General features: G+C 40.6%; 1 protein-coding gene across 6 annotated transcripts in view; it reads right to left on the bottom strand.

The window, feature by feature from the left end:
• SORBS2 (sorbin and SH3 domain containing 2) overlaps positions 1–12991 on the bottom strand; it is a 181540-nt gene that overhangs the window by 10353 nt on the left and 158196 nt on the right. For 5 of the 6 annotated variants that reach the window (XM_014945546.1, XM_014945547.1, XM_014945544.1 and 2 more), the window contains 5 exons: positions 12344–12432; positions 9678–9724; positions 7785–7899; positions 7546–7674; positions 6317–6520 (listed from right to left, as the gene is read on the bottom strand). In XM_014945546.1, coding sequence (XP_014801032.1) covers positions 6317–6520; positions 7546–7674; positions 7785–7899; positions 9678–9724; positions 12344–12432 — 584 coding nt within the window. Of the gene's footprint in view, positions 1–6316; positions 6521–7545; positions 7675–7784; positions 7900–9677; positions 9725–12343; positions 12436–12991 lie in introns of all 6 variants that reach the window. The other variant, XM_014945542.1, reaches the window with a different exon arrangement.

The raw sequence follows: 12991 nt of genomic DNA, 5'->3' as shown, positions 1-12991 counted from the left end.
GAAGAGCACTACGCTGCCCAGGAGGTTCCCCGGAGCAGATCTTTCAACTCTCAAAACAGGTATTGCCTTGATTTATTTTCAGCTGGGATTAACAGGCTTTGCTCAAAAAAGGGCAAGGAATATCAAGGTCACCTAGAAAGAATTTCAGTGTAGGTGAGGAATTTTCTGAATTTTGTCAATTAGGTTAAGCAAAAAGTAGCCATCAAAGGCACTGCACAACTGATGGGTTAGTCAAAGATGCAGAAATAAATGCAATGCTGTGTTTTACTCCTCCTTTGAGGTGAAACACACTTTAGCCCAGATTCCTGCCCTGGAAAGAACCCTTATGTCTCTTCCCTACTTCAGAAAAAAACGACAGATCTGGTGGACCTTAAGACTTTTTAAAATCTATGATGTCTGGGTTTTCCATGAACACACTTTGCAAGATGTGGTAGATTTTAAAAAAACCAAATAAGAAGTATTTTTTTTGGCCATAGATGTAATGATCATGTTCTCTAGGATAGTTTCTCAAACTTTTTACTTGACTTTTCCTACTTTTCACAAGCAAATGGACTCTCTGAAAGTCAGCACTGGGAATTGACTTTGGGTCTAAACTGGGCTGGGAATTGACTTTGTCTATTTAAAGGAACTTTCCAGATTTGATTTTTCTGCCATGGAACTGCAACGCTGACACAAAGTGTAGTCCTGAGGAGGGAATAACCTTTGTCCCGACCTTGACTAACAGAACTGGGATTTAGAACATGACCCTCTGTGGTGGTGCTTTGCTGTGAGATTTATAACTGTTGTCCAAGGCTGTGCATCAAAATTGAAAACACTTTTAAACTAGAAATGTTGCTTAACTTCTGCCTACGTGAATATGATTCTGTTTCTTTTGATTAAATAAGAGTTACTGATGTCCTACTATGGGCTTGAAATTGAGTTGAAGGCTTTCTGCTTTCCTTGTCACTCCTTAAGCTGTTTCATTCTGTCATAATGGTTATAGTTTCCCCTTGTGTTTCATCAGAAGAAGATTCACCTTAATACTCCCCGTGCTGTGTTATTTGATATTAGTAAAGGAAACAACACATCTGAAAAGATTAAGCTTGGTGTTAGCCTTGCAGTTAGTCAATGTAGGTGAAGATTTGCAACACTCCATGCTCGGGGTGCAGGTACCTTGAGCTGTGGTGAGTCTCTCTCCTGCTGGTGGAGGGGTTTAGGGAGGAGAGGGGGGGAGAGGGAAGCAGCAGAGGGGAGGGGTGTAGGAGCAGAGTGAGAAGCCGGTGCCACCGCAGAGGGAAATGGAAGATTAGGAGAAAGGTGGGAAGGAGGATCAGAGCCTCCTGACGTTCCCTCAGAAAGTAGAGCCGGCTTAAACGTATAAGAAAAAGGAGAATTGTGTTATAAAACCAGCTGTGAAGGATGTAAAATGCTCAATAAGGAGTCACGTAACTAACCTGAACAGTTACAAATGGGATGCTAATTTTATTATTAGTCAGTCTACTTTTCTGGAAGAAAGTTCTTCCCTCAGAAATCAAAACCAGTTGCCATTTAGGGCCGTGGATTTAATTTCTATTCTTACTATTTTTTCCTGTGTTAAGTTAAGTAAGGGTAGAGGCAGCCTGCACAATCTTTCTAATTAACTAGTTTTACATTTGGCCTAAAACATATTGTCCTGAGTGTCTGATTTACATGTTGGCATGTGCCAGCCAAAGCCACTGCCTCAACAGTCTGTTGAAGTAAGTCCTGGACAGACAAAATCTGTTCAAAAACTGTGCTGAGAACCCACACAAACGTGTAGCGAGACTGTGGTGCTTAACGGGAAGCGGACATTTGGGATGGTCCAGCATTCTTCTGTCCCAAAGAGGAACTGGGGAGGGCTTTAGGGGGAAGCACTTGTTTAACTGCCAAACATGATCTGATCTGTTATTATTAGCCACATTCTCGTTAACAGGGTCTGCTATAAATACACCAGGCAGGGAAGTGGCACATGTGAAGCACAACTGCTGAGTCCCTGCAGGAGGGACGTCCCTCCCTCTGAGGCTCCTTGGGGCCTCTGGCTCTACAATGTAATGGGCCAGTGAGGAAAATGGCTTACTAGCCTTCTGCATCAGAAGCAGCTAACAAGGACAGAAGGGAAAGGACCACAGAATTTACAGTGGTGTCCACAGCTGCTGCTGAGAAGGGACTATCCCCTGACACTGACAGTTTTTATCCAATGCAATAGTATAAAACTCTGCCTGTGCCTAACACAAACATGTAAATACAAGAAAAGGTGGAGAATTATCTGGGGTAAGCTGTCTGAACACAGAAGCCAGTTTTTTTTCAGAAATTAAAATACCTTATCAATATTTGGTGAAGTGTATCCTTCAAAACATACCACGGGGTCTCCTCCACTCGCTACTGGGAATTCTAAATTGTCATATCCCACATCCTCCTCTATATAGAGTCTTGGCAGTTCTTCTGTTGTGTCTTCTGCTCCTCCGCAGAAATCTGATTCTTGAGGCTTTGACTGATCCCCTGTATTAACTGACAGGTCTGCAGGACAGATTTCCTCATCATTTTCAGCAGTTGTGGCTACCACTCTGGAGACGGGGCCACCTTCATGTGGCGAAGGGATGTCACTGATAAGGCCAACCTGTTCACCTTCTTCTGTAGCATCGGACACGTCTTGAGGTACTTCAATAACCAAAGAGTCAAGTATAGCTCTCAAGTCTTTATCTGTTCCTGGTTTGGTATTGTTACTGGTGTGCTCATACACCGTGTCATGAGATGAGCTGGGTGAAGGTGAGACAGAGGTAGGTACAAGAAAGGACAGAGGAAGAGCTGTAGGAGAGCTGAGAGACACCTCTGTATCACCCTTAACTCGTTCAGTGCTATTACCTGGGGAGATCGCTACAGATGGGGATGTTGTTAGTGCCAAAGAATTGAGTTCCTCTAAGTCACAAAGGAAACTGTCTGGAAATGGTGGAGGAGGTGAGATGCACGCGCTTGAAGGTGAAGAGCCAACAGTCCTTGAAAATGCATCACTAGTGGCAGCCTGGAGAAGCTTTTGATCAATGTGAGACCAAGAGGAGGAGGAAAGGTGTCTGGGAAGCAGGGACGGTGCTTGGGAAGGTAACTTCAAAAATAAGAACAACATGGGAATTTAAATAAATAAATAACTAAATCATGAGAGAGAACTAGGATATGAGTAGTCTGGAAAACGCCTGTGCCATCACCTGGCTTACAGGGTGTCATTTCAGTGAGCAGGGTGTCTGAAATCATTACTACATGAATCAGAGTGGCAGGAAAGACATTTGGAAAATGAAACCGCATCAGGTGCTGGCTCCCGGCTTAAATGTCAAACATGAAGACAGATCTGAATCATCGCGTCCATGAAGGAGACCTGCACTTGATCTCCTAAAGGTATGTCACCTATGGCACTCTGTCAGGGAGCCTGTCACAGCTTATTAAATCATACAATTAATATTAATGTAATCTTCCCCGAACCCTTACTGTTATTTTGAGAGCAGCATTTTCAGAAGTACACTTGAGGTGTCATTACGTATTTCTTTTAAACTAGAACAACTCTTACTGTTAATGCTTCTACTTTTTCCCAGTCCTCCTGTTTCAGAAACATCTTTAATACATTGCATACTTTTATTAAGGCGTGAGCAGCTACAGAATGCATTTTTCTTCAAAAGTAACCCTATTAGTTCAAACCGACAGCGACATTTGCGAAAGGTCGGAGTCAACAAGGCTTTTGAGAACACTGAGAGCACAGCACACAGCGGTATATTTTGAGTACCGTTACACAATATTGATTGAAGTATCCTTCTGGTAAAAGAAACGTCCTTTTGTAAGAATGAGGGACTGGGGAGTCATACGTACACAGCATCAGTAGATATCCATTGCTTCAGTAAATACTGAAAATGCATTTTTGTTACTATGAATCCTCAAAAATTAAAACGGAATGAAAAATATTTTGATCTCATTGCTAGAATTATCCAGAATAATTAGATGTACATCTCTTTAAGTTATCTGGACAACTTTTAGACTTTTAAGTATTGCTCTGGAACAGGAAAATAATTTCAAAAGGCTAAATTAATGTCGTGGAATAGGAAGGTTCATCTACTTACCTGCTGTTTGAATCCTCTTGAGGCAAATAACTGGATGTTAGAGTTAGACAAACCTTTGCTACAGAGTCTTCTCAAGAATATAGACTGATACAATGAAGTCTGACAGAACAGAGCCAGGCTGTTATAGGCAACACTCAAACAATCTCTTTCCCTCATCTTTCCTCTTGAACCAGGGACTACAACCTGTGGCTTTAAGGATAATAATACTGCTGAGGAGATATTGCTGTTTCTGGTGGCTACAGGGTGCACTAGAGCTGAAGATATAGATGGTGTAGGCCAAGTTAAGGAGAGTAAATCTTGCTCCTGACTTGTATTCCTTATTTAGTTCTATTGCCAGCAGGCCAGAGACATTTAGTGCAATTGCTCTGTCAACAGGGAGTGATCCATGCCAAAAAACTCCAAAGGAAGAGGAGAAGCAGCATCAGTAATTGTGGGTAAACTCTGGAACAGCTTCAGGACTGCTGAAGTCCTTCTAGGTAGTCAGGAACAAGATGTCTTCTTACCTGGTGCTGCCATTTCTGAGTGCAGTTTAATTCCAAACCAAGATATCTGTTTAAGTGTGTCAGTATAGACTTGTCTTTTTTTTTGTTTAAACTTTGCAAAACTGTCCTGTCACTATTACTTATCTGCACATAGATGCTCTGAAGCATCCCCTGTGCTCAACAAGGGGCTATAGAGGTTATAAAAACACCAGCTTTAGCTGCAGGATGCCTTAGAGACCAGCCTGCCCCATAGAAAATGGGGAGAGGCATCTCCAAAAACAGAGACAGCTCCGTCACATGGAACACAAAAGTTGCCTCATACTCTTTATTTGCCTTCAGGAACCTCTGCATTCCTGTAACAATAAGGTGTCCTCTCTATGAACACCTCTGTCTGCAGCAACAGGATTTGATGCTACTTCAATCTACAGTTTATAGTTGGAACAGAAGAGAGAGGAGATAGTTCTCTCTTGTGACACCTTCTGGAAGACCAGACAAGACCTGTTCTAGCAGCTCTCCAAAACCAGATAATACTCTTCAGTCATAAGGAATATTTTCTGAGGCTACTGTTGTCTATAACTGACATCTTTTGGTAGCTGTCCCCAAAAGCTGCCAATAAATGTGGAAACTCTCTCAAACCTGAAGCATCTAAATGAGCACGAGTCTGTAAGTATATGACAGCAGAAAAGGGGGCAAACCCAAGTGGCACAAATAGAGATCTATAGGGGGATAAGAAGTTTCTAATTACACACCAAACCTGCTGCCCACGCCAAAGAGAGAAACAAAGAAGGTAAAGAGGAAGATTTAGAAGTTTCCAACTTGAGCGTTCAAAGCCATCAATAATTCATTAATGCTAATCACAGTCTGCACACAGAAACTTCCTTAGTTTCTGTCACCACCAAAGGGGTTACTTTTCCCGCACGGGTGACAGGGAAATCTCAGCAGTGAATGATAAATTGGAACACAGGACTCTTTTTGTAGCATCATGTAGTATGACTTGAGGTGGTTACATAGACTGGGAAGGGAAAGACTTCAGAACCTACAACGAACAACTGGTGTGAAAAACTCCAACTATAAAGGTCCGGATCCAAAAACTCCAACTATAAAGGTCTGGATCCAAGCTTGCTGACAACGTGGTGGTGTTTCCCTCACTACTAAATTCAACAAGAAAGTCACTGTGATCATACCCTTCCAAAGAACCTCAGTTGTACCAACAGCCTCCTTCCAGCGTGTGGATGGCAGAAGGAGGAAGGTTATAGCACAGAATTTTTAGCTGTTCTCCTTAAATTTGAGAGGCACAGAACTGATCTGGGTGAGCTGTGTCCCCACACAAACTGCCCTCTCTTGCCCTCTGGGTGCTTGTGGGACCGCAGGCTTTTGGGACAGCTGTGGGATGGGGATGTCTTCCCACTGCGCTATGAAGTCTGCAAGACATACCCTTCATGCTCAAATTCCAAGATTCTCACATTAATTTTGTTTTGTCAGCTTGATTTCTCTGCCCAAAGTTTGCCTGGCCCTACCCTCACCAACGTAATAGCTCATGAAGAATAGAGCACAAATGTAAGACACACACTTGGCTATTAAAATACTTTAAAAACAAGTTAGCAGCACAATTCTACCCGGGAAAGAAAATGTAGTGCACCTAAGGCATAATTTAAGTATTATCTTACATTAACAAAAAAATTACAAGTCCTTCTAAACCCATTGTAGGGGTAACAGCAAAGAAGAAAAATTCCTTACCTTAGTTGAACTTAACTGGTGTATTCTGTCACTAGAATAGCTTTGGGGTATGGGAGGATCGGGGTAGTCATCAACACTTTTTGATGCATTCTTTTTGATGACTTCTACGTAGGAAACAGGGAAGATGCCTTGTCTGTTGGTTCCTGGTATTTTACCTTCATACCAGTTTTGATCAACTCGCTTCAGAAGGATTACTTTGTCTCCCTGAAATGCATCATGAAAAGGAGTTAGCAGCAGATACACTGCAAGTGCATTTTCTGAATCGCAGAAATTATTTTAACACAGTATTATTTTCCCCGTAGCAGTGCTTCCCATTAATCTTGAGAATCTTCTCAATTTTCACATTTCTCTTCCCATTTTAAAAAGAAATAAATCATCAAACTACCTCCCGGCCCTAGTTCTATAAGTTCCTATTTTAGACCTCTTTGATGTTTACCAATCTCAGATAAGTGGAAAAGCACCCATTATCTTCAGTGATGCCGGATTAGGCTCTAGGTCAGAACCAAAAAAATAGCCTTACTCTTACTTCAAAAGAAAAACAAACCACTGAATAACTTCTGTGAACTCTAATTCTTTAAAAAAAAAAGTAAGAGGCATTACTTTCCAGGGGATAAAAAATATATACTACTTGTAACTAACTATATAATTCCTCCAATAATAATGTTCCTCCACAGCAGTAATATTCCAGTGACTCACAAACCTCAGAAATTAAAGATTTATTTTGCTCATGGGCAATGAAGCATAACCACCAGGATGTGCATAGAAAAAAATAAGAGAATATTATAAAAAGTGGATTGTTATTAAATGAAACATGCAAGAACTGGTACATTCACAAAAATCTCTCTGAGCTTTTTTTCTCCATATTTTCTATTTTCTGTATTCTTCTATTTCTTCTATATTAACACCCTTACCACGATAATTGTGACATCAAGAAATAATTGTTTAAAAAAGGAATGTTGAAGTGAAAAACTAGAAATTTAGATGGGCAGTTAGCCATTTGCATATGCTAATCTGCCACAATCCAGTTTGCATGTACTCTGTATTAAACTTGCAGGCAGCTGTGAAAGACTGGAAGCCAATAAGCCATTATCTGAGTAGTTCCCTCCCATTACACTGCTTTGTGCGTAGTAAATACTGACTGCAGAGTGCCCCAAAGCACAGTATTTACCTATATATTAATTCTATGTGCCAGTGGATGCTATAATGGTATTTTGATAAAGAGACTGTACCTTTCTCAGCGACAACTCCACGTTTGTGTCTGCACTGAAATTGTATTTGGCAACAGCTTCTCCAATCTCTCCGATCTGCGCGGGGGGAGGTGGCCTGGCAGGCTGTGCTTTTTCTGGGGGAGAAAGTTTCTAAGGAAAAAGGAAAAAAAAAAAACCCAAATCCTTAGATATTCATCATTCCTGTGCGTTTGTGGACCTATTACCCAAACTAATTCAAGAAATTAAAACAGAGAACAAACCTCGACATAAGAAATGGGGAATATTCCAACTCTTCCGTGGTGCTCACCCTCATACCAGTTTTGATCGATTTTCCTGAGGATATAGACAGTATCTCCTTTCTTAAAGGACAGCTCCCTGTAACAAATTCATTTAGATCAGATGTTTACAGCTTTACACTGAGCTCTTCTAATGGCAAAGTTTCTGAGATCTCTACAGTTCGGGACTGAAACAGAATGTAGCAACCACAGATTTGAAGGAGAAGTGTTACAGCTGGGATACATTTACGAGTTGATTATACCATAAAAAATGAAATTATTCACATTTATAAATCCCAAATACTACCTGTAAATTAAATAGGCCTATTTTACACTATGATTGCAAGGAAGCATTGCTAGATATTACCAGAGCACTTGGTACAGAGTATGTAGACAAGTATGATGGCTGTTGGATCACCTGTTTAGATGATGCTTTTAGAACAGGCCTCTGAGGGGTATTTGGTGTTCTTTAGGAAATCAGTAGGGAAAAACTATAGTCTAGGACCTATTGCTACCTTTGTGCAGCAGCACAGCTTGGTGTGTTTCTTCTCTATGCAATTTTTTTTCAAGACATCTGTTCAGAAGTATAAAACCCACAGGATTATATTTTCACCATTTCTAATACTCAGGGCCTGTGACACGCTCAATGTTGAATACCAAAAAAGGGATTTATCCACATCACAGAATCATAGAATAGTTTGGGTTGGAAGGGACCTTTAAAGGCCATCTAGTCCAACTCCCTGCCATGAGCAGGAACATCTTCAACTAGACCAGGTTGCTCAGAGCCCTGTGCAACCTGACCTTGAGTGTTTCCAGGGATGGGGCATCCACCACCTCTCTGGGCAACCTGGGCCTGGGTTTCACCACCCTCAGCATAAAAATAAAAATAAAAATAAATTAAAAAAAAAAAATCTTTCTTATAGCTAGTCTAAATCTTCATTCTTTCTGTTTGAAGCCATCAGCCCTTGTCCTATTACAACAGGCCCTGCTAAAAAGTTTGTCCCCATCTTTCCTGTAGGCCCCCTTTAAGTACTGAAAGGCTGCAATAAGGTCTCCCTGGAGCCTTCTGTTCTCCAGGCTGAGAAAAGAATAACCCCAAGTCTCTCAGCCTGTCCTCGCAGGAGAGGTTGAACCTCATGAGGTTCACACAGGCCTGCTTCTTGAGCCTTTCTAGGTCCCTCTGGATGGCATCCCATCCCTGAGGCGTGTCAAATCATTAAGAACATTTTCAGATCCTAGCCTGGGAGCATCCATACATTTTGTTATTCAAGAGCTAATCTGCTGTTCTGATACATCAAGTTGTGAGTTTTCTACTGGATCCAGCTAATGTAATTCTAGTGTCAATGTTTGGCAACATCTAAAGATGGTTTAAATACAGGTACTCTATTTTGACTCTCTCACGTCCTAAACTGGTGTTTCCTGATTTTGGTTTTGTTTTTTTTATGGTCCACTGTGGTTTGTGTTGGTATGGGACATGTCCCATCCTGCAGAGAGCCTGTGTATGTTAAGATGGACAGGAAGATATGGAAGGGTTATACAGAAGTTTGATAAGCACGCGATAAGCACCTTACCTTGTCTAACCTAAATACACAACAAGCAAAGAGCATTCTGTGGGTGACCCCCAGGACCTGTGCTCTAGAAGGCTGAAGATGCACAGCCATTCATGTGTTCACCCAAATGCAAGGAAGAATATAATAAATTAAGACATTTTTCTTACAAAATAACTTCCCACACAGTTTGCTAACACACAGACTACCATGACAGCAAGCAGGGTCCTCTGCTTCAGAAACTGGCTCGGAGAGCAGTTAGCTGCCACAGGTGCTAGAAAGAGCTTTCTTGAATTATGAATTCTTAAATGAACAGAAGTCTGGTACTTACTTAGCAGTCTGAGCTTTAAAGTCATATACAGCTCTAGCTGGCAGTTTCTGAAAAACAGGCAAAGTGATTAATGCATTCAGGTAGTGTTACTACACCGTACACGTGTTTCAGCTTTTAGAAAGGTGACCAGGAGCCAAAAAAGAAAAGGACCCTGTGCCTTACAGTTGTTCTTGCAGTAATAGGCAATTAAACACACAGCTTCCTTTTTTAAGGCAGTAAGATGTTTGGGAGTGTTTAAAAAATAGAAATAGCAGCTAAATTTTAATAGAGACCAGGTTGCACTTGTGTGTTTAAGAGAACTACAAAAGTAAAAAAAAGAAAAAGTTAACTAAATTCCAATTTAACTTGCAGGCAACTAGATCTCTAGATACAATGGAAATTCATGTGCTTAATATTCTCTAATACTTTAGATGCTTTTCTTAAATTTGTTATCTTTAGGCTAATTTCACCTGCAAATACTGCATCACATTTTATATATGCATAAATAAACAAAAAATTACTCTGAGAGCTGGAATAGGTTGGGAGTATTTTAAAATACCTGCAATCACGTCCATAGTTTTAAGAAAGTCTGAGCAACACGGGACTGGAAGTGACCTCCTGAGCCATCTGTGCAGCTCTCTTGCTATCACAGGCAATCACATCATTCCTTTCATGTATTTATCTAAAGTTCTATCACTGAGCTCAGGATCTACCTGTAAGCTCAGGATTGTTTCAAAAATAGAACTGTAGATCATCCCTACCTCTCCTCACCCGTGCGGGGGACACCTGTACCTTCACTGTTTGCAAACCTGTGCTGAAAACAGGAACTGTGATCTGACCCACGAGCCTCACTCATGTAATGTCTGCCTCGGATGGAAAACCAGGGGTAAACACTTTGGAGGAAGGTGCAAGAAGTGACGAGCAGTATGGTGTGAGGAGATCTGGCAAAGCCATTTAGTCTTTCTCTGCAAGTACTTGTGCAGATGAGATTGCTGCATCTTTAAAAATCTCTCTCTAGGATGTACTGGTGATGAGAATGAGCCCATTAGGCTATTTCTGAGAGATGCTGTTTGTGATGAGGGCAGGGTGCACATCTTTGTATTAGAGGGATAAGAAGGGACACTTACAACTTCTGCATTTTAGTTTTCTTCCAGGCCAGATGTTCTCAACTGGGTTCTCTCCCTTCCTGTCACCGAAAGCCTGGCAAATTTAGCTTATCTACAACACTGTCTTTGCTGTAACAAAAAAGTCTCCAAAGTCATTACAAGGATTCTGTCAACTTGCACTTTGCAATACTAATACAATTTTCCATTACAGGTCTTGAAATACCATGGCCTAAATAAAAAAGCATTTTTGTGTCCTCTGCTGCTGTTAAAAATAGCGTTTTAGACAGGAGGGGATATTCATGTTATCGACTGCAGCTATGCCCTTTTCACTCCTTCCTGCCTTTGGTACAGCTGGTGCTGTAACTGCTAAAGCAAACAATGGAAGAAGGGGGATAATATTAAAAGAACAGTAGAGCTCATTAAAAACAAAATACTTTGAAACGTACAAAACATCCTGGAACCAGAGAGAAATCATCTTTTTAAATTACAGCAATCTTAAGACTGGCTTGCAGTGTTAAGAATTTTATGTATTTTCAGACTGAACGATGACTTTCAATGTCACAGAATCCTTTAAAAGGAGCACACAATATGGCTCCTGGAAGTTTTTTTACCCTTTATTCTGCAGAGTCTTCATCAAATCCCAGCAATATAACCACGCCAGGGGGGTGTGAGGGGATCTGAATTGAGATCTCTAACCAGTTCTAACCTCTACCACCATTTCACACGGTAGATGGCCCAAAAACTTAACTATTAGCAATTAAAATAGGGTACTCTCTTATGCTGCCATTATTTAGTGCCATATTTTAATAAAAATCAATGGAAAATGTTAACAATCTATGGTCTGTAGTTGTTGGTTAATATAAATGTACTTACTTCATGATTGAAGAGATTCCCTGAAGCCTGTTTGGAGAGAATTTATAGTTCTAGATCTAGAAATATTCTTAAGATACTGAACGTTATAATCAGGGTTTTTTTGTTTACTCTTTTTAGTGGTACTTTGTGTCACTTTAAAGGTTGTGTGTCTGCTCCCATTTCCTCTCCCAAAGCAGGAATACAGGCTATCAGCATATACTTACAGTCACCTACTGTTACAGGAATTAGAGATCAGCATTAGGATAAGTGGTCTAACACAAAAACAGCAGTGTTTTTGCTTTTTCTAAACAAAAATATTGGTGAAATACAGATGTTCTTTTTATCAGTTTTGAAACGACTGAGGCAGTTTCTTTGTGTAATGCTCAGGTTCTCAGAAGAACCTTTCCCTGGTCACATCTTCTCTGTCCCAAACACCTGCTCTGGCCAACTTTGACAGACCCCATCAATGACCAGTAAGCTTATGTCCACATCTATTTAAACATAAATAGAAGATGTAGCTTATCTTACAAAGCATGAAATTCTTTTAATTTCTTGTACTAATCTCCTTACTGAAAAAGAAGGATGCTGTCCCATCTGATGATACGATGATAAATCACCATTCCTTTGGTCTGTATCATTACAGCATCTTAAAACCAACATAAAACTTGTCTCAGATTTGTTACCAATTTTCCACATGGATATTGCTGCATAATATTGTTGTTTCACTACCTCTTTGTCTGTAGTTCCTCTTCTCTCCCTTGGAGTACATCGTCCCACATCAGTGAAAGCAGAAGAATAGCTTCCAGGAGACTCCTGGTCTACTGAAAACAGAAATTATGTGAAACTATGGCAAATTAAACAAACCCATTCAAATCTGCGATGCTGCTGTTTGGTTTCACTTAGGGGGATGAAGAGGTATTGAGATTTATAATTTTACTTTTAATAGAAAGAAAAGCACATGATATGATGAGTGCAGCTTTAAAGAAGCACCTTTAAAGGAAAAGAAGATACTCTCAAGCAAAGGCAAAGGCCGTCCTCTGATCCACAGCAGCAGAATAAATGATAAAGGATCGAGAGAGCAAATTGTGCCTCGCTGAACGAAGGGGCACAGCCCTACTGGCCCAAATGGAAGAGGTGGCAGCGGTACCGGGACTTCTTCAGGTTGGAAGGAACTGTTTTGGGATGCCAACGATAGAAACACGTAATTACATGCACAAACCATGGCTGAAGCATGCTTCAATGAGAAAATAAGGAACAAAAATTGTTTCCTCCTAAATGATCTAAGATGCGTTTCTACTTTACCACGGGCACTTGTTAGGCAGCACAAGGGAATTTAAAAGGATGTTATTTCATAAAAACAACTGTGTTTTAAGAGAT

The sequence above is a fragment of the Calidris pugnax genome, unplaced genomic scaffold (genome assembly GCF_001431845.1).
Source record: "Calidris pugnax isolate Ruff unplaced genomic scaffold, ASM143184v1 scaffold58, whole genome shotgun sequence".
NCBI classification, from domain to species: Eukaryota; Metazoa; Chordata; class Aves; order Charadriiformes; family Scolopacidae; genus Calidris; species Calidris pugnax.
This window is presented reverse-complemented; position numbering and strand designations above follow the sequence as displayed.